At 49.3% G+C, this 21398-nt stretch overlaps 1 protein-coding gene across 1 annotated transcript in view; it reads right to left on the minus strand.

Annotated features, from left to right (window-relative positions):
- The window catches only part of CPLX3 (complexin 3), a 30487-nt gene that overhangs the window by 1110 nt on the left and 7979 nt on the right, over positions 1-21398 (minus strand). The window contains exon 2 of the mRNA XM_060260398.1: positions 11789-11876. Within this exon, the coding sequence (XP_060116381.1) occupies positions 11789-11876 (88 nt within the window). The remainder of the gene's footprint in view (positions 1-11788; positions 11877-21398) is intronic.

The raw sequence follows: 21398 nt of genomic DNA on the forward strand, positions 1-21398 counted from the left end.
TTAATTTCAACCCATTGGTTCTAGTCCTACTTTCCGGGGCCACAGAAAACAATTCCACACCTTCCTCTATATCAGGGGTGGCCAACGGTAGCTCTCCAGATGTTTTTTGCCTACAACTCCCATCAGCCCCAGCCAGCATGGCCAATGGCTGGGGGTGATGGGAGTTGAAGGCAAAAAACATCTGGAGAGCTACCGTTGGCCACCCCTGCTCTATATGACAGCCCTTCAAGTACTTGAAGATGGTGATCGTATCACCTCAGCTGCCTCCTCTCCAGGCTAAACATCCCCAGCTCCTTCATCCTTTCTTCATAGGATTTGGTCCTATAGTCATCATCATCATCAATTGTAATAGTAATAATAATAATAATAATTGGGGGGGAAGCAAGTGCTGTCCAAAACAGTTGCCAGCCTCCAGGAAGGGCCTGGAAATCTCCAAGAATTACAACGGATCTCCAGATTACAATGATCAGTTTCCCCGGAGGAAACAGGCGCTTCAAGGGATGGAATCTATGGCATTGTTGTAATCCATGGAGGCCCCTCCCCTCCCCAAATGCTGTTCTCTCCATCGTCCACCCCAGGAATCCATCTCTAGGAATTTCCCAGCCTGGAGTTGGTAACCCTACTGTCAAGAAAGGGCAGTAACTTTTCCACGGCTGTGATCACACACTGAATAATGCACTTTCAATCCACCTTCAGTGCACTTTCTCACTGGATTTTGCCAGTTCACAAAGTAAAATCCAGTTGTAAAGTGCATTGGAAGTGGATTGAAAGTGCATTCTTTAGTGTGTGTGATCACAGCCCACAATTGGTTAGAGACCCATTGAACAACAACAACAAAAAAAATCAGCTCAAACCCTGCAGGAATCTCCTAGTTTGTTTGGCTTGGTTTTTATCATTTAAATTGGGTTTCCAGTTCCCTACTTAGGGTGTTCCTATTTTAATTCATCTGTACACGGTCTTTCTCCCCCAATAAGAGCCAAAAAGTGGCGTACGTCATTATCAATTTTGCCTTCTCGACAACCCTGTGAAGTAGATTAAGCTGAGACCCGTATGACTGGCCCAAGTTCACCCAGCAAGTTTCCATGGCCGAGGAGCTGGATGTTCGAAGGAACTGGTTGGCTACTTTGTGAGACAGGATGCTGGACTAGATGGACCACTGGTCTGATCCAGCAGGGCTCTTCTGATGCTCTTATGAAGGCCTCGGCCTCTGTGCCCTGTTGTTGGCCCTCCAGAGGAACTGGTTGGCCACTGTGGGAGACAGGAGGCTGGACTAGATGGACCCCTGGTCTGATCCAGCAGGGCTCTTCTGATGCTCTTATGAAGGCCTCAGCCTCTGTGCCATGTTGTTGACCCTCCAGAGGAACTGGTTGCCTCTGTGCAAGACAGGATGCTGGACTAGGTGGCCCACTGCTCTGATCCAGCAGGGTTCTTGTGATGGTCTTATTATGTCCTCAGCCTCTCTGCCCTGTTGCTGACCCTGCAGAGGAGTTGGTTGGCCACTGTGTGAGACAGGATGCTGGACTAGATGGACCACTTGTCTAATCCAGCAGGGTTCTTTTTATGTTCATGTCCTTAAATAAATACATTTCCTTTAAAACTCCCAGCAGGTTAGTACCTAAATTCCTTGGCCCAGAGGAACCTGAACTGTGAATACATGAAGCTGTTTTGTAGTCAATCAGTCCCTTTGGTCCAACAAGGTCTGTATTGTCTACTCAGACTGGCAGCAGCTCTCCTGGGTCTTAGGCAGAGGTCTTTCCCATCACCTTCTGCTTGATTCTTTCAAACGGAGATGATGGGGATCGAACCTGGGACCCCTCTGCATGCCAAACACTGGCTCTCCCATGAAGCCACTGTGATTAGCTGCCAGCATTCTGCTCTGCACCCATTTATTCCCAAGAGCACACATCAAGAGAGCCAGTGTGGTGTAGCGGTGTACTGGTTAAGTGTGCAGACTCTTATCTGGGAGAACCGTGTTTGATTCCCCACTCCTCCATGTGCACGTGCTGGAATGGCCTTGGGTTAGCCATGGCTTTTGCAAGGGTTGTCCTTAAAAGGGCAGCTTCTAGGAGAGCTCTCTCAGCCTCACCCACCTCACAGGGTGTCAGTTGTGGGGGAGGAAGATATAGGAGATTGTAAACCGCTCTCTGATTCAGAGAGAAGGCCGGGGTATAAATCTGCAGTCTTCTTTTTCTTCAAGCAGGGTAAGTTTAGTCTAAATTTGCCAGTTCTGTTGTGGCTAGTTTCTGTGTCCACATGTGCTTTTGTATCAGCAGTCTAGTTTGATTTGGATCTTCATTTGTGATTTGCAACATTTGGATTTTTAATTTTGGGAATCGCATCAACGTCTACAAGTGCCAGAACAATGTGGAAGGGCTATAAATATTCCCTAAATAAATGCTTACCCCCACAAATGACAGATGGTAGCACTGTCTTTAAGAGAAATCTCCCCTTCTGTCGAGCAAAGCGGGGGTTTGCCTCTGCTAAGTAGGGGACCTCTGCTCTGGATGCTGATATTATCTTATTTCAAAGAAGAAAGGGACACTTCCCCCACCCCCTTACAGGGATTATAGTTTATTCGTAGGCAAATGCATTCTGATCTCATCCTCACTTGATCAATCTGTTAACGTTCATGTGACTAATCAGCTTTAAAAGCCCTGCTGGGAGAAAGGCTTATTCTAGAGAGGAAAAATCTACATTTGGTACAGTGCTTAGACCTCTTGTATTTCTTTAGCAGGGCTTTTTTTTGCATATTAAGCCACACCCTTCTTATGTAGCTAATCCTCCAAGAGCTTACAGGGCTCTTAGTACAGGGTCCAGGGATAGAATTCTAGCAGGGGCTCCTTTGCATATTAGGCCACACACCCCTGATGGAGCCAACCCTCCAAGAGCTTACAGGGCTCTTAGTATAGGGTCCAGAGATAGAATTCTAGCAGGGGCTTCTTTGCATATTAGGCCACACACCCCTGATGGAGCCAACCTTCCAAGAGCTTACAGGGCTCTTAGTACAGGGTCCAGGGATAGAATTCTAACAGGGGCTCCTTTGCATATTAGACCAAAAACCCCCGATGGAGCCAATCCTCCAAGAGTTTAATAAGGCTCTTTTTTGTAAGCTCTTGGAGGATTGGCTACATCAGGGGTGTGTGCCCTAATATGCAAAGGAGTTCCTGCTACACAAATAGCCCTGCTCTTTTGTTCACTCCTAGGGAACTCTCCCTGACTTGGATGGCCCAAGAAGAAGAGATGAGATTGGATTTAACCCCCACCCTTCACTACCTGAAAGTGCCTCAGGGCATCTTACAATCTCCCTTCCCTTCCCCTCCCCACAACAGACACCCTGTGAGGTAGGTGGAGCTGAGAGAGCTCCCCCAGAACTGCTCTTGAGCAGAACAGCTTTGCGAGAACTCATAGCTGACCCAAGGTCACATCAGCTGCATGTGAAGGAGTGGGGAATCAAACCCCGTTCTACCAGAGCCTGATTGCATCAGATCTCAGAAGCTAAACAGGGTCAGGTTCGTACTTGGATGGGAGTCCACCAAGGAAATCCAGGGTTGCTACGTAGAGGCAGGCAAACAGAAGCCACCTTGGTTCGTCTCTTGCCCTGACTTGGATGGCCCAGGCTAGCCTGATCTTGTTGGATGGCAGGAGCAAAGGAGGGTCAACCCTGCTTCGTACTTGGATAGGAGACCACCAAGGAAATCCAAGGTTACTACACAGAAGTAGGCAGTGGGAAACCTGCCTCTGAACATCTCTTCCTTTGGGTCAACCATAAGTTGGCTGTGACTTGACAGAACCATCCACCACCACGAAGGGGATGAGGAGAGGCAAGAGCCTCAGCCAATAGAAGGAAGAGAGGCTTGGCTCAGTAGCTCTGCTGTGTGATTGAGAGAGTCTGGAAAAACAAGCTCTGCCTCCCCACCCCCCTTCCTCCCAAAGGGAGAAACCTCAACCAATGAAGAAATTAGATACTTCGCTCAGTAGCTCCTGTGCAATTGAGCAAGTCACAAGCCGTTATGCAGAGGGAAGCAAGAGAGAGGGAGAAGGAAGCAGATGACAGCCAGTTGCATGGGGGCCTGATAGGAGCCCTCTAGGGGCCTGATTTGGCCCCCAGGCTGCATTTTTGACACCCCTGCTCTAATAGCTACACCGTGATGGATCTTGCTTGCTCCGTTTAGCAAAATACAGATGGACATATGTGGTATTCTCAGCCTCGAAGCCAAGTATGTGGAACGTGCTTCGCGGGACTGGAATCCAAAGCACATTTGTCAAAAGATGGCAAAGGAAGAAGGCAGTTGTGGTGGGAGTTGTGTTGTGTTGGGTGGCTCAGGGGCAAAGCATCTGCTTGGCATGCAGAAGGTCCCAGGTTCAATCCCCGGCATCTGCAGTTAAAAGGACCAGGCAGTAGGAGATGGGAAAGACCTCTGCCTGAGACCCTGGAGAGCTGCTGCCAGTCTGAGTAGACAAGACTGACCTTGATGAACCAAGGGTCTGATTTTTTTTTTGTATTAAAGGTTTTATTAGTTTTCCAGAAACATAGGGGAAAGGGTCTGATTCGGTAGAAGGCAGCTTCGTGGGTTCATGTAAAAAGATGCAGAAAGCAGTGGGACTTCGCTATGCTCCAGAACGTAAGCTGTATTGAAAAAGGAGGTTATGGTTTAGGGCTTTTTTTTGTAGTGAGAGCTCCTTTGCATATTAGGCCACATCCCCTGATGGAGCCAACCCTCCAAGAGCTTACAGGGCTCTTAGTACAGGGTCCAGGGATAGAATTCTAGCAGGGGCTCCTTTGCATATTAGGCCACACACCCCTGATGGAGCCAACCCTCCAGGAGCTTACAGGGCTCTTAGTACGGGGTCCAGAGATAGAATTCTAGCAGGGGCTCCTTTGCATATTAGGCCACACACCCCTGATGGAGCCAACCCTCCAGGAGCTTCCAGGGCTCTTAGTACAGGGTCCAGAGATAGAATTCTAGCAGGGGCTCCTTTGCATATTAGGCCACACACCCCTGATGGAGCCAATCCTCCTGGAGCTTACAGGGCTCTCAGTACAGGGTCCAGAGATAGAATTCTAGCAGGGGCTCCTTTGCATATTAGGCCACACACCCCTGATGGAGCCAATCCTCCAGGAGTTTACAGGGTTCTTAGCACAGGTCCTACTGTAAGCTCCTGGGGGATTGGCTACATCAGGGGGTGTGGCCTAATATGCAAAGCTACAAAAAAGCCCCGTCTTTATCTGTTGTATTGCATTGTTGTTTTTAGTTGCACTATACCATGGGTGTCAAAATCATTTGTTATGAGGGCTGGATCTGACATAAATGAGACCTTGTCAGACTGGGCTGGGCCGGGCCATTTGTGTGCCTATTTAAGACTAGGTAGCAGAGATATAAACTTTTTAAAGGACACAGACAAACACTATTAACGATTTTTTTTAAAACCTTAAAAATAAAACATGCTTAAAACGTTAGCACTCGTTGGTCTTAAGGGTGCTTTCTTTGTATCTCTCCCACAGGATCCAGGGAACTAGGAAGCTCTGGCTCTTTCCCTCCCTCCCCAGGGGACCAGGGAGGGAGGGAAATGGAGCCAATGGAAAAATTTTCTCAGCCAATGGAGAAAATGGAGGTATCCCTCTGTAGCTCCTGTCCTGTGCAATGGAGCAAGCCTTGCAAAGCAAGCTGTGATGCATAAATAAGTAAGAGAGAGGGAATCATCGAGTTGGAAGGGACCTCTAGGGCCATCTAGTCAGATGGCCATCTAGCGTCTATTTAAAAACCTCCAAGGAAGGAGAGCCCACCACCTCCCGAGGAAGCCTGTTCCACTGAGGAATCGCTCTAACGGTCAGGAAGTTCTTCCTAATGTTGAACTCTTTTGATTTAATTTCAACCCATTGGTTCTGGTCCTACCTCCCGGGGCCACAGAAAACAATTCTACACCATCCTCTATATGACAGCCTTTCAAGTATTTGAAGATGGTGATCATATCACCTCTCAGCTGCCTCCTCTCCAGGCTAAACATCCCCAGCTCCCTCAACCTTTCTTCGCAGGCCTTGGTCTCCAGACCCCTCACCATCTTTGTCGCCTTCCTCTGGACCTGTTCCAGCTTGTCTATATCCTTCTTAAAATGTGGTGCCCAAAACGGAACACAATACTCCAGAAGGGAGAAGGAAGCAGATGAGAGCCAGTTGCTCGGGGGCCTGATAGGAGCCCTCCGGGGGTCTGATTCAGCCCCATGGCCCTTGACACCCTTGCATTATACTGTCTTTAGTGAGGTTTTTTAAACTGCGATCCACCTTGAGTCCCTATGAAAGAGCAGATTTCAAATGAAGGAAGCATAAGCAGGGACATTCATTCTGAAGATCTTTAACAGAGCTCTTTCCGCACCTGTGCAAACACAAGTTCTATGGGAATTACGTAAATCTGTCTAATTGGCTTAGAGAAGAAGAACTGCAGATTTATACCTCGCCATTCTCCCTGAATCAGAGACTCAGAGTGGCTTACAATCTCCTATATCTTCTCCCCCCACAACAGACACCCTGTGTGGTAGGTGGGGCTGAGGGAGCTCTGACAGAAGCTGCCCTTTCAAGGACAGTTCTGCTAGAACTATGGCTGACCCAAGGCCATTCCAGCCGCTGCAAGCGGAGGAGTGGGGAATCAAACCTGGTTCTCCCAAATAAGAGTCCACATACTTAAACACTACACCAAATACCACACCAAACTACACCAAACAGGAAAGGAAAGGGGGGAAATACCCTTGGATTATCTCTTAATCAGTTTTGTATGTTTGTACCTTCCCTCTTTCATGGCGCTAAGTCTGGCATCCATGACTCTCTGTTCCCTGTGTTATCCCTTCGCAATAGGCCTAACGTCAGCCTGCTGAGTTTCAAGGCTGAGTGGGAATTCGCACCCATGATCCTTCTTTCTTAGTGCTCCCCTCTGAGAGAGCTACACGATGCTCTCTGAAAGCGGATGAGCAAAGGGGGCGTTTGCAAAATTGTTATGACCACTAGTGTGCGAGAGACAACATTGGATGCAAACTCCTCAGCAATTTGTGTGGTGACTTTGCAATGCTTCTGCAGCCTCTTGGGTCCTGTGACTTGAAAACTTCCTGCTGACAGTTGCAATAGTCCACTGTTTTAAACTTCCTGTGTTCTATGTGGCTTTTAATCCTGAGTCTCAGATGCTTGGGAGGAAGACGAACTTGTGAAGGTTTTCAAAGAAATAAGATGATGATGAAAAAGAAACTCGGTGGCATCTTAAACTAATGCGATTCTGAACTTTTGTGAAATGTTCCATATTGCTATGCTGGGAAGCTAATCCCTTGTCTTCAGCCAAGATTTCAGTTTTGCGAACAGCATGACAGATCTTGACTAGAACTTCTCTCTCTCTCTCTCTCTCCCCTTCCCTCCTTCCCCCTCTCCCTCTCCCCCTCCTTCCTCCTCTCCCTCTCTCCCCCTCCTCCCTCCTTCCCCCTTTCCCCCTCCTTCCTCCTCTCCCTCTCTCCCCCTCCTTCCCCCTCTCCCTCTCTTCCCCTCCTTCCTCCTCTCCCTCTCTCCCCCTCCTTCCCCCTCTCCCTCTCCCCCTCCTTCCTCCTCTCCCTCTCTTCCCCTTCTCCCCCTTCCCCCTCTCTCCCCCTCCTTTCTCCTCTCCCTCTCTCCCCTCCTTCCCCCTCTCCCCCTCCTTCTTCCTCTCCCTCTCTCCCCCTCCTCCCTCCTTCCCCCTCTCCTTCCTCCTTTCCCCTCTCCCTCCTTCCTCCTCCCTCTCCTCCTTTCCCCCTCTCCCCCTCCCTCTCTTTCTCTCTCTTTCTCTCTCTCTCTCTCGTTTGCATGTCTGCTTTCTCAGCATCGCCAAATGCCACATGTCTAAAGGCCGATATTTCATTTTTGCTCTGATTCTCTCCTCGCACGTTGTCAGAGATGTCAACACAACTAAGGTTGAAATGCTATGAAAGCTACACCCCCCCCCCCACCCCGTTGCTGTTTCACGTTGATAAAACATTTAAGACGTGCATACCTAGATCACAATTTCACCATATGGTGCAGTTATACTTCTTTATATAGGGAGATCTAGGGTAACAAATGGCATCTATTAACTTTTAGAGCTGTGATATCTTGGAATGAGGCACAACTGCAGAGAATAAGGTATAAGAATATAAGGAGAGCCCTGCTGGATCAGACCAGCAGTCCATCTAGTCCAGCCTCTTGTCTCGTACAGGGGGCAGCCAGTTCCTCTGGAGGGCCAACAACAGGGCACAGAGGCTGAGGCTTTACCCTGGTTTGCCTCTTGGCTCTGGGATTCAGAGGCTGACTGCCTTTGAACATGGAGGCCCTCTTCAGTCTCCACGGCTAGCAGCCACTGATAGACCTATGTTCCATGAATCTTGTCTATTCCTGTGGCCATCGCCGTATTTTTTGGCAGCACATTCCATTCCTGGATGGTTCGATCCCTATACTGCAGGAGGCTGGATTAATGAACTAAAACCAGTTGGATTTGGGAACACCCAGGTTACGTTCATCCAGGGGTGGAATTCTAGCAGGAGCTCCTTTGCATATTAGGCCACACACCCCTGATGGAGCCAACCCTCCAAGAGCTTACAGGGCTCTTAGTACAGGGTCCAGGGATAGAATTCTAGCAGGGGCTCCTTTGCATATTAGGCCACACACCCCTGATGGAGCCAACCCTCCAAGAGCTTACAGGGCTCTTAGTACAGGGTCCAGGGATAGAATTCTAGCAGGGGCTCCTTTGCATATTAGGCCACACACCCCTGATGGAGCCAACCCTCCAAGAGCTTACAGGGCTCTCAGTACAGGGTCCAGGGATAGAATTCTAGCAGGGGCTCCTTTGCATATTAGGCCACACACCCCTGATGGAGCCAACCCTCCAAGAGCTTACAGGGCTCTTAGTACAGGGTCCAGGGATAGAATTCTAGCAGGGGCTCCTTTGCATATTAGGCCACACACCCCTGATGGAGCCAACCCTCCAAGAGCTTACAGGGCTCTTAGGACAGGGTCCAGGGATAGAATTCTAGCAGGGGCTCCTTTGCATATTAGGCCACACACCCCTGATGGAGCCAACCCTCCAAGAGCTTACAGGGCTCTTAGTACAGGGTCCAGGGATAGAATTCTAGCAGGGGCTCCTTTGCATATTAGGCCACACGCCCCTGATGGAGCCAACCCTCCAGGAGCTTACAGGGCTCTTAGTACAGGGTCCAGGGATAGAATTCTAGCAGGGGCTCCTTTGCATATTAGGCCACACACCCCTGATGTAGCCAGTCCTCCAAGAGCTTACAGGGCTCTTAGTACAGGGTCCAGAGATAGAATTCTAGCAGGGGCTCCTTTGCATATTAGGCCACACACCCTGATGGAGCCAATCCTCCAAGAGCTTACAGGGCTCTTAGTACAGGGTCCAGGAATAGAATTCTAGCAGGGGCTCCTTTGCATATTAGGCCACACACCCCTGATGTAGCCAGTCCTCCAGGAGCTTACAGGGCTCTTAGTACAGGGTCCAGAGATAGAATTCTAGCAGGGGCTCCTTTGCATATTAGGCCACACACCCTGATGGAGCCAATCCTCCAAGAGCTTACAAAAGAGAGCCTTGTAAGTTCCTGGAGGATTGGCTACATCAGGGGGTATGGCCTAATATGCAGAGGAGCTCCTGCTAGAATCCCACCCCCACTTTCATCAATTCAGTTCCTTAAGGAGAGAGCTGGTCTTCAGAAGCTGGCCCAGACTAGGATGCAAAAGCCCTTCGCTAGATGGACCCTTCATGTTTCAGGGGCAGCGTATGTTTGAATATCCATTGCTTTTGCACAAAGGCTTTGCCACTGTGGTCTAGGGGACGTTGAATCCATTATGCACATAATTCTCAGGTGTTCCTGGTATAAAGAGGCTTGTGCGAACTATACAGAGCCTATATTAAGGGCAAATTCTGGGCTGCTGGAATCAGAACGTCATGCTTTCGGATGAAATCTCATGCTTTCGGATGAAAACCAGCTCATTTCCGAAGCTGTTGCCCGAGCTCTGGGCTGCCTGCTATAGCATCCGAAAGACTCATTTTACCGCTTCTCAGTTTAAAGATGTTCTGCCTTAACTTGTGTCTCGATGCCGCTTTTTATATTGAACGTATTAAGACGATTGTCTTTCCTAACGCCTATTATCGTATAGGTTTTATCTTCCGCGTTGAAGGTTTTAAACTCTTGTTTTTTCTTGGTCTGTGACTGACTGACTGACTCCATTGTTGAGAAGGGCAACAGGAGGGAGGGAGGGAGAGAAGGAGATCTTTATCTGCCCTGACCTGGGCCATCCCTGCCTGCTTCTGCCTGCCTCTGCAGAGCAACCCTGGGCTTCCTTGGTGGTCTCCCATCCAAGGACTAACCAGAACTGACCCTGCTTAGCTTCCAAAAGCTGAGGAGATCAGGCTAGCCTGGGCCATCCAGGTCAGAGCAGATGAACAGAAGTGGTTCCCCATTGCCTGCCTCTGCATAGCAACCCTGGCCAACGTGGTCTCCCATCCAAGCACTAACCATGGCCAACCCCTGCTTAGCTTCCAAAAGCTGAGGAGATCAGGCTAGCCTGGGCCATCCAGGTCAAGGCAAGAGACATACAGAGGTGGTCTGCCATTGCCTGCCTCTGCATAGCAACCCTGGGCTTCCTTGGTGGTCTCCCATCCAAGGACTAACCTGGGCCGACCCTGCTTAGCTTCCCAGATCTGATGAGATCAGGCTAGCCTGGGCCATCTGCGTCAGGGCAGAAGAAGAGAGGTGGGTTGCCATTGCCTGCCTCTGCGTACTGACCCTGCACTTCCTTCGTGGTCTTCCTCTCGAATACCAACCGCAGCTGACTCTGCTCAGCTTCCAAGATTTGATGAGATTGGGCTGGCCTGGGTCATTCCGGTGAGGGCAAGTGGTGGAAAGTGGCACCAGGTTGCAGCTGACATATGGCAAGCCCACAGGGTTTTCAAGGCAAGAGAGGAACAGGGGTGGTTTGCAGGCCCAGCGCTAGGGGTTCTGCCGCTACCGGCAGACCCCTGCACCATGTTTCCCTCCCCAAGCCCTTTTTGTATTTTTTTCAGTGCGCGCTATGCGCACGTGGCACGATGACATCACTAGTGACATCATCGTGCAGGGTGACAGATGGCGCACGAGAGTGCTACCGCGCCGCCACGGTCCCCCTGCACCGCCTGGCCCCTTTCAAGCAGAAAGTGGCCGCCGCGTTCTTTGGAGGCTTCCAAAGAAGCCTTCGAATAGCGAGGTGGCCACTTTCAGCTCGCAAGTGGCCGGGTTGCACTAAAACACTGCGCTCTTCGGAGGCTTCTAAGGAAGCCTCCAAAGAGCACGGCGGCCAAGCAGTGCCTTCCAGCTGGAGAAGGGGCAAGCGGAGTAAGGGGGCACCTGGTGTCGCCCCCAGGTGGGGTGGCACCCTAGGCAGCCACCTACTCCCACACGCCCGCCCTGGTGGTTTGCCATTGCCTCTGCATAGCAACCCTGGACTTCCTTGGTGGTCTCCCATCCAAGTACTAACAAGGGCTGACCCTGCTTAAGCTTCTGGGGTCTGATGAGATCAGGGCAGCCTGGGCCATCCGGGTCAGGGTAAGAGATGGACAGAGGTGGTTTGCCTTTGCCTGCCTCTGCAGAGCAACCCTGGACTTCCTCCGCAGTCCCCCTTCCAAGTAGTAACCTGGACTGACCCTGCTTAGCTTCAGAAATCTGATGAGAGGACCCTCGCCTGGGCCATGTAAGACTAATCCTGGCATCCAGCAAGGCTCTTTCCTCTCATTCTCTCAAGGAAGACCCACAAACCTACCTTGGGCAGCCGGTATTTGTCTCGGAAGTGGCTCCGCAGCGTCGCCCTCTCGGCTTTGCGTTGTGCAAACTGGGCGTCTCGCTCCATTCTGCAGAGAACACGGCCGGGGTGGGGGGGGGAGGAAAAATGATGATTTATTAGCGAGGCAGAGAAGGGCTGGCCCCGGGGAGGTTGGCTACGGGGGCAGAGGAAGCCGGATGGGTTCTGATGTAGGTCATCTATCTCCGCTCCACCTCCCCATGCATCACAGGGGCCGATCAGGGTGGATTCCCCAAGGAGATCATTCTTCACAGGAACGCACGAAACTGCCTTCTACTGAATCAGGTCCTTGGCCCATCCAAGTCAGTGCTGTCTCTTCAGACCGGCAGTGGCGTATGGTTAAGGGCACAGGCTCCAATCTGGGAGAACTGGGTTGGATCCCCCACTCCTCCACTTGCGCCTGCTGGGTGACCTTGGGTCAGTCACAGTTCTTGAAAGAGCCGTTCTCTCAAGAGCAGTTCTCAAAAGAGCTCTCTCAGACCCACCTACCTCACCGGGTGTCTGTTGTGGGGAGGGGAAGGGAAGGCGATTGCAAGCCAGGATCCGGACTTATCCGGGCCGTTGTTTGCAGCACCGCAGGGAGGGGTGAAGAGGGAGGGAAGCAGCCCTTTATTTAAGTGTTTTAAGGTTGCATTCCGATAGGTTTCATATGTTCCTTCTCGTCACAACTTGGCGGTATCAGCATGGGGCTGGATCCATTCTCAGGAAAGCAGCCTGCGTGCTCATTTCCTGAGTGTGGGGATCCCAATAAGGGATCTTGGCATGAGGGGCAGCTGAGGTGTCCCACCCGGGGGCATGTCCGGGGATCACCCTCACACTCCGGAGGCAGGGGAGACCACCTCTGGGCTTCCGCCCTAGTGGGATCCAAAACCTGCCACCCCAAGGCTACCAGCGGATTATCGACTGGCAGGAAGTGCAATCGATGGACAGGATCCTTACCCCGTGCTGTGCCAAGGCTTCTTACAGCCGCAACAAATAAAAGTTGTGGCCAATTTTATTCCACTTTTCTGAAAATGTGTTATTTCAACTCAGTTGTGTATATTAAATTAGAACGTATAGTCACAGAGGACTCGGTTCAGGGTGCCCTTTGGCGCTGGAGCTGCAAGCCATTCGGAGACTCCGAGCGAAGGGCGGGGTATAAATCCAATCTCCTCCTCCCCCTCCTCCTCCTCCGGGTCTCAGGCAGAGGTCTTTCTGTTGGGGTTTAGATATACGATTAGCAGAGTAACGTGGAGAGAACCATGAATAACAGCCAGGCACACGGCTTAGCTTAAGAATAAAAGTAGTTTACTTTACTAATGAGGAAAAGGTTGACTGGGATGTCTAGAAAACAAAGACGGACTCAATATCCTATCTAGCTTCTAGACTACATCTTGACTCTCTGGAGTCCTAACTTCAACTGCATGGAGATCTAAGGGCTTAACACAAAGGGCAATAAAACTGACCAAATGGTTTCCCTCAGGCCACCACCCAAATGTATGGATTAGCCTATTAGGGCTCTCCCTCAATGGTCACTATGCATATTGACACCTAGCCTTGGCGGGAAGTGCGTGCAAACATTCTCATTGGCTCTACCTGCTCACTGGCTAAACATCAGCATGCATATACAAACACTTAATTAACTCATGACAACAGGAAGTGAAACTGCATCAGAAACCCAACACTTTCCCGTCGCCTCCTCCTGATCCTTTAAACCAGAGATGCCGGGGATTGAACCTGGGACCTTCTGCGTGCCAAGCAGATGCTCTACCACTGAGCCACAGTCCCTCTCGGATCATTCGCTTGCAAAAATGGCCAGCTTCTGCCCTGAACGGGAACTATAAAGACAGTGCCATCCTAAACAGAGTTATGGCCTTCAAAGCCATTGACTTCAAATGGATTTAGGAAGGTGTAACTCCATTTAGGACTGCCCTGCTCCGGACATTGCCCTGCATGCAGTACGTGAATGATCCCTCCTTGTGCGCAATCCTTGCTGTTACCTTCTGCAGCCACACTCTATAGAGACCTTCATTCTCCACTATCTGACGTATGAGATGATATTCCTTCTGCCTGCTCTGTGAAATCCAGAACAAACCCCGCCCGGCTATTCCAAAACCACACAGGCTAATGTGCTCTGGAATGCCCACTTCTCTCACTAGAGGTGAAGAAAAGCACTACTCTTCGACCGTATTTAAACAAAAGCAACGGGGTGTTATAAGTAACTATTTCGCACGAAGATGGAGCAACATGGGTTGCCATGTTATCTATCTGTAGGCAAAGATAACCAGGAAAAACTGTATATATAACAAGATGACGGAAAAAAAGCACAATGCTCACGATTGATGCAAGCTATAGGATGAATATATTGAAAAGAAAAGAGTTAAAGAATGATGGCACTATAAACTGCGTAAACACTGCAAAAGGAACAAGTCCCGTCTCTATATAAGACAAAGTACAATGCAGACTCAACAAGGAAGCACCTGCTTAAGTGCAAACAAGAGATTAGTCCGTTCCAAGGGAACTCCCGTTCCTTGTATCGTGCTGATGTTGAGCAAGAAAATTTATTGGTCCCAGTTCTTTCTTGCTTCTAGGACTCATTTTCCAAAACATTCAAACGCTGAGCGGTAATTGACGCCAGCCTTCTCGCATGACTCAAAGTGTTTGAATGCTTCGGAAAATGAGTCCTAGGAGCACAAATGCCTGAGGAAGCACTCTGCGAAACGGAACAGTACGGCTAGCGTTCCGTCGCATAACAGCATTTTGTGTACGGGGGCCAACAAAGAATTGGGACCAATAAATTTTCTTGCTCAACATCAGCACGATAAAAGGAGCGAGAGTTCCCTTGGAACGGACTAATCTCTTGTATGCACTTTAGCAGGTGTTTCCTTGTTGAGCCTGCATTGTACTTTGTCTTATATAGAGACGGGACTTGTTCCTTTTGCAGTGTTTAAGCAATTTATAGGGACATCATTCTTTAATTCTTTTCTTTTCAATATATTCATCATGTAGCTTGTGCCAATAGTGAGCACGACGTTAATGATCTGTAGCAGTAGAAAAGAGTGAGTGTCCAGTTGTACCTTAAAGGCAAACAAAATTTGTGGCAGGGGAGGAGCTATCCAAAGCAGTGAGTAGTAATTCATTCATGCTCCTCCCCTGTCACAAATGTTGTTAGTCTTTCAGGTGCTCCTAGACTTTCGCTCCTTCCTACTGCTAGAATCCACCTGTTCTTATACCTTGAAAAGTGGAGCGATTTCATATATAAGGATGGAGGGACTTCCAATCTAGCTGCATCTGAAGAAGTGAGCCATAACTCACGAAAGCTCCTCCCCTGCCACAAATTCTGTTAGTCTTTCAGGTGCTCCTGGACTCTGGCTCTTTTCTACTAGTCCACATGAAGTAATTCTGGATACGGAACTGTTATCTCTACCTTCACTCTGACAGTGAAGCGTCAGGTGTTCTCAGGTGTTTGTTAGTGCCCTCCATTCCTTCCCTCACTAGGAATCTTATAAATCCTGTATTCCAGGGGTGGACAACGGTAGCTCTCCCGATGTTTTTTGCCTACAACTCCCATCAGCCCCAGACATTGGCCATACTGGCTGGGGCTGATGGGAGTTGTAGGCAAAAAAACATCTGGAGAGCTACCGTTGGCCACCCCTACTGTATTCTAATATCGACTTCCTTCAGGTATTTTTCTGTGCTTTTTCCCTTATCAGGCTGGGATGAATGGGCGCACTGTGGTTACTGCTCTTTTATTTGGTGGTAGTCGAAAGTGCGGTCAAATTGCAGCCGACGTGGTGACCCCATAAGGTTTTTCAAGGCAAAAGACGTTCAGAGGTGATTTGCCACTGCCTGCTTCTGCGTAGCCACCCTGGAATTCCTTGGTGGTCTCCCATCCAGGGGTGGAATTCTAGCAGGAGCTCCTTTGCCTATTAGGCCACACACCCCTGATGGAGCCAACCCTCCACGAGCTTACACGGCTCTTAGTACAGGGTCCAGGAATAGAATTCGAGCAGGGGCTCCTTTGCATATTAGGCCACACACCCCTGATGGAGCCAATCCTCCAAGAGCTTACAGGGCTCTTAGTACAGGGTCCAGGGATAGAATTCTAGCAGGGGCTCCTTTGCCTATTAGGCCACACACCCCTGATGGAGCCAACCCTCCAAGAGCTTACAGGGCTCTTAGTACAGGGTCCAGAGATAGAATTCTAGCAGGGGCTCCTTTGCATATTAGGCCACACACCCCTGATAGAGCCAATCCTCCAAGAGCTTACAAGGCTCTTTTTTTGTAAGCTCTTAGAGGATTGGCTACACCGGGAGTGTGTGGCCTAAGAGGCAAAGGAGCTCCTGCTAGAATTCTACCCCTGCTGCCATCCAAATGCTAACCAGGGTTGACCCAGTTTAACTTCCATGGTCTGATGAGATTGAGTCAGCCTGGGCCCTTCTGTTGAGGGCAATAATTAAATGCCGTCAAGTTGCAGCTGATTTATGGTGAGTCTGGAGGGTTTTCAAGGCAAGAGACGTTCAGAGGTGGCTAGCCATTGCCTGTCTCTGTGTGGCAACCCCAGACTTCCTCGGTGGTCTCCCATCCAAGCACTAACCAGGGTTGACCTTGCTTATCTTCTGAGATATAAGGGGATCAGGCTAGCCTGGGCCATCCAGGTCAAGACAAGAGGCTACCATTTCCTGCCTCTGCATAGCGACCCTGGGCTTCTTTGGTGGTCTCCTGTCCAAGTATTAGCTTTTTGACATGGGTATGAATGAAGCAAAGGCCCTTGTATTACAAAGACTGAGTGATACTTAATCTCAAAAATGTTGAAACGATGCTCCCTATGAACTACCGTAGTTTGAAAACGTGGCAGAATTATGCATCTGCCCCAGCTCTATCGAATATCACCTATGAAGAAGAAGAAGATATTGGATTTACATCCCGCCCTCCACTCCGAATCTCAGAGTCTCAGAGCGGCTCACAATCTCCTTTCCCTTCCTTCCCCACAATAGACACCCTGTGAGGTAGATGAAGATATTGGATTTATATCCCGCCCTCCACTCCGAAGAGTCTCAGAGCGGCTCACAATCTCCTTTACCTTCCTCCCCCACAACAGACACCCTGTGAGGTAGATGAAGATATTGGATTTATATCCCGCCCTCCACTCCGAAGAGTCTCAGAGCGGCTCACAATCTCCTTTACTTGCCTCCCCTACAACAGACACCCTGTGAGGTAGATGAAGATATTGGATTTATATCCCGCCCTCCACTCCGAAGAGTCTCAGAGTGGCTCACAATCTCCTTTACCTTCCTCCCCCACAACAGACACCCTGTGAGGTGGGTGGGGCTGAGAGGGCTCTCCCAGCAGCTGCCCTTTCAAGGACAACTCCTGCGAGAGCTATGGCTGACCCAAGGCCATTCCAGCAGGTGCAAGTGGAGGAGTGGGGAATCAAACCCAGTTATCCCAGATAAGAGTTCGCACACTTCACCACTACACCAAACTGGCTTTCTATGAGCAGTGTTCCCCCTAAGCTGTGGAGTCTTGTGAACAGAAATTCCATTTTGTGAGCAACTAGCATTAAAGTTGTGAGCTACTGCATAAATTAGTTTGCTGCGGGGCCATTTTTCCTGAGCTAAGACAAAAAATGTGTGAGCTGGAGCCTAAAAAACTGCGAGCTGCCTCACACTAACTCATCTTAGAGGGAACACTGCTGATGAGAGACAGAGATGGGCTTTTTCAAGCGCGCGCTTCGATGCTTTTCTTTCTGCAGTTCTATTTGGCAGATTTTCTCAGTTACCATTGCAGACGCGATATTGCTCCTATTCTGAAAAAGCGGTTGGATATCCTCCTGCGTTGTGAATTTTATCAAGAAGAAATATCACAATCTATCTTTCCGTTCCTCTCTAAATTTATACCACTGAAGCATTATATGAATTTTGAGACTGAAGTACTCCGGAAGTATCTCTTCGATTAAGACACGCAGAGATTTGTAACGTGCGCTGTAGCGAAATTCTGTGCTACGGTCATGAGAAAGCGAAAATTGTTGGAACTGTTGAGATAGATTGTTAGCGCTCTAAGATTTATGAATGTAAGATGGTTTTACGCGATGCTGTAACTTTTAGGTTGGTGTTTGACTGTAATAGATATTGACTGACTGACTAAGATTAGCTCCTGAGGTCTGATGAGATCGGGCTAGCCTGGGCCAGGCTGGTTAGGGTGTTGTGAGCTCCTGCATAAAAGAGTTTGCTGACCTAAGACAAAAATGTGTGAGCTGGAGGCTAAAAAACTGTGAGCTAGCTCACGTTAATTCAGCTTAGAAGGAACACTACCTATGAGAGATAGTGATGGGCTTTTTCAAGAATAAGAAAAAAAACATGTAAAGAAAAATAGAAAAGTAATCTTCCTAATGAAGAAGAAGAAGAAGAAGAAGAAGAAGAAGAAGAAGAAGATGATATTGGATTTATATCCCGCCTTCCACTCCGAAGAGTCTCAGAGCGGCTCACCATCTCCTTTCCCTTCCTCCCCCACAACAGACACCCTGTGAGGTAGATGAAGATATTGGATTTATATCCCGCCCTCCAGTCCGAAGAGTCTCAGAGCGGCTTACAATCTCTTTTACCTTCCTCCCCCACAACAGACACCCTGTGAGGTAGATGAAGATATTGGATTTATATCCCGCCCTCCACTCCGAAGAGTCTCAGAGCGGCTCACAATCTCCTTTACCTTCCTCCCCCACAACAGACACCCTGTGAGGTAGATGAAGATATTGGATTTATATCCCGCCCTCCACTCTGAAGAGTCTCAGAGCGGCTCACAATCTCCTTTACCTCTCCCCCTCACAACAGACACCCTGTGAGGTAGATGAAGATATTGGATTTATATCCCGCCTTCCACTCCGAAGAGTCTCAGAGCGGCTCACAATCTCCTTTCCCTTCCTCCCCCACAACAGACACCCTGTGAGGTAGATGAAGATATTGGATTTATATCCCGCCCTCCACTCCGAAGAGTCTCAGAGCGGCTCACAATCTCCTTTACCTTCCTCCCCCACAACAGACACCCTGTGAGGTAGATGAAGATATTGGATTTATATCCCGCCCTCCACTCTGAAGAGTCTCAGAGCGGCTCACAATCTCCTTTACCTCTCCCCCTCACAACAGACACCCTGTGAGGTAGATGAAGATATTGGATTTATATCCCGCCTTCCACTCCGAAGAGTCTCAGAGCGGCTCACAATCTCCTTTACCTTCCTCCCCCACAACAGACACCCTGTGAGGTAGATGAAGATATTGGATTTATATCCCGCCTTCCACTCCGAAGAGTCTCAGAGCGGCTCACAATCTCCTTTACCTTCCTCCCCCACAACAGACACCCTGTGAGGTAGATGAAGATATTGGATTTATATCCTGCCCTCCACTCCGAAGAGTCTCAGAACGGCTCACAATCTCCTTTACCTCTCCCCCCCACAACAGACACCCTGTGAGGTAGATGAAGATATTGGATTTATATCCCGCCCTCCACTCTGAAGAGTCTCAGAGCGGCTCACAATCTCCTTTCCCTTCCTCCCCCACAACAGACGCCCTGTGAGGTAGATGAAGATATTGGATTTATATCCCGCCCTCCACTCCGAAGAGTCTCAGAGCGGCTCACAATCTCCTTTCCCTTCCTCCCCCACAACAGACGCCCTGTGAGGTAGATGAAGATATTGGATTTATATCCTGCCCTCCACTCCAAAGAGTCTCAGAGCGGCTCACAATCTCCTTTCCCTTCCTCCCCCACAACAGACACCCTGTGAGGTGGGTGGGGCTGGAGAGGGCTCTCACAGCAGCTGCCCTTTCAAGGACAACCTCTGCCAGAGCTATGGCTGACCCAAGGCTATGCCAGCAGGTGCAAGTGGAGGAGTGGGGAATCAAACCCGGTTCTCCCAGATAAGAGTCCGCACACTTAACCACTACACCAAACTGGCTCTCCAGAACTGCAATCATCCTCACAAAATCTACCTTCCATAATCTGAAGCGTATAGAAAGAAGAGATCGGTGGCCTAGGGGAGGTGGAGAAAATTGATGTATTTGAAAAATCTTGGCTAGTTAACATATATGGAAGGCAATTTGCATGTAGGCAAAGGGCTGGTGTGTAAGAGCCCCGTGGTGCAGAGTGGTAAAGCTGCAGTACTGCAGTCCAAGCTCTCTGCTCATGACCTGAGTTCGATCCTGGCGGAAGCTGGGTTCAGGTAGCGGGCTCGAGGTTGACTCAGCCTTCCATCCTTCCGAGGTCAGTAAAATTACCCAGCTTGGTGGGGGGGGAAAGTGTAGATGACCGGGGAAGGCAATGGCAAACCACCCTGTAAAATGTCTGCCGTGAAAACGTTGTGAAAGCAACGTCACCCCAGAGTTGGAAACAACTGGTGCTTGCACAGGGGACTACCTTTACCTTTTAAAGGGCCGGTGAGTTGCAGCTGACATAGTGTTTTCAAGGCAAAAGACGTTTGGAGGTGGTTTGTCTTTGCCTGTCTTTGTGTAACCACCCTGGACTTCCATGGTGGTCTCCCTACCCAGGGCCAACCCAGCTTAGCTTCTGAAATCTGATGAGATCAGGATTGCCTGTACTTAGTATTGCCTTCGACCTGCCAGATCCATTCTCTGTCCTTTTTCTCACAACACAGTGTAAAAAGAATTCTCTAAGTGAAGGTCTCTAGCTTATCGATTGCTTTAAAAGCTGGCAAGAAAATCCACAGCGGACCGGTCTATCCATCACTGTCACAGCTGCAAAAACTCCATGTTGGGAAGTAGGACGATTCTGAATTTTCTTCACTAGAGCAGCTAACAGCAGGGGAAAGCTATTGCGGTTCTGCCCTTGTGGATTTCCTGCCGACCTGTAGTTTGCCTCTACATGTAACAGAAGACTGAACAGAAAGGACTTTTGGTGTGATCCAGCATGGGAACTCTTACGTTCTTTCCACAGCTGCCTTTGAAGAATTTGATTCAAACCAAGAATCATATTCTCAAGCGCCCAGTTTCATCCAAACTCTTGGATAACGGGTTTTTCTTTAAAGAATAGTTGGGATTGCTATTCAGCTTACATTCCTACCAGTGTGGTGAAAACTAATTTGTGGTTCTAGAACAGCAGTGGCCAAACTGTGGCTTGGAAGCCAGATGTGGCTCTTTCACACATATTGTGTGACTCTTCGCCAGCTGATGGCTTGGAGAATGCATGTAATGTAAAAGTTGCTTTCTTTCCACCTCTCCCTTCCTCTACCCCATCTATTTTCCTTCCCTCCTCCCTCCCTAACTCCCTCCTTGATTTGCAACTCTCAAACATCTGACATTTATTCTATGTTAAGCAAGTTTGGTCAGCCCTGTTCTAGAAACACTTAGCCAATGCTGTTCATTTGTGTGGGATTTCTTTCCATTGGCACTGTCAGTCCCTTCAGAAGGGAATTAGCAGCGCAGTTCTAAACAGAGCTGAACCCTTAAGAACATAAGAGAAGCCATGTTGGATCAGGCCAACGGCCCATCCAGTCCAACACTCTGTGTCACATAAGAACATAAGAGAAGCCATGCTGGATCAGGCCAATGGCCCATCCAATCCAGCACTCTGTGTCCCATAAGAA

This window comes from Heteronotia binoei, chromosome 19, assembly GCF_032191835.1.
Source record: "Heteronotia binoei isolate CCM8104 ecotype False Entrance Well chromosome 19, APGP_CSIRO_Hbin_v1, whole genome shotgun sequence".
In the NCBI taxonomy this organism is placed as follows: domain Eukaryota; kingdom Metazoa; phylum Chordata; class Lepidosauria; order Squamata; family Gekkonidae; genus Heteronotia; species Heteronotia binoei.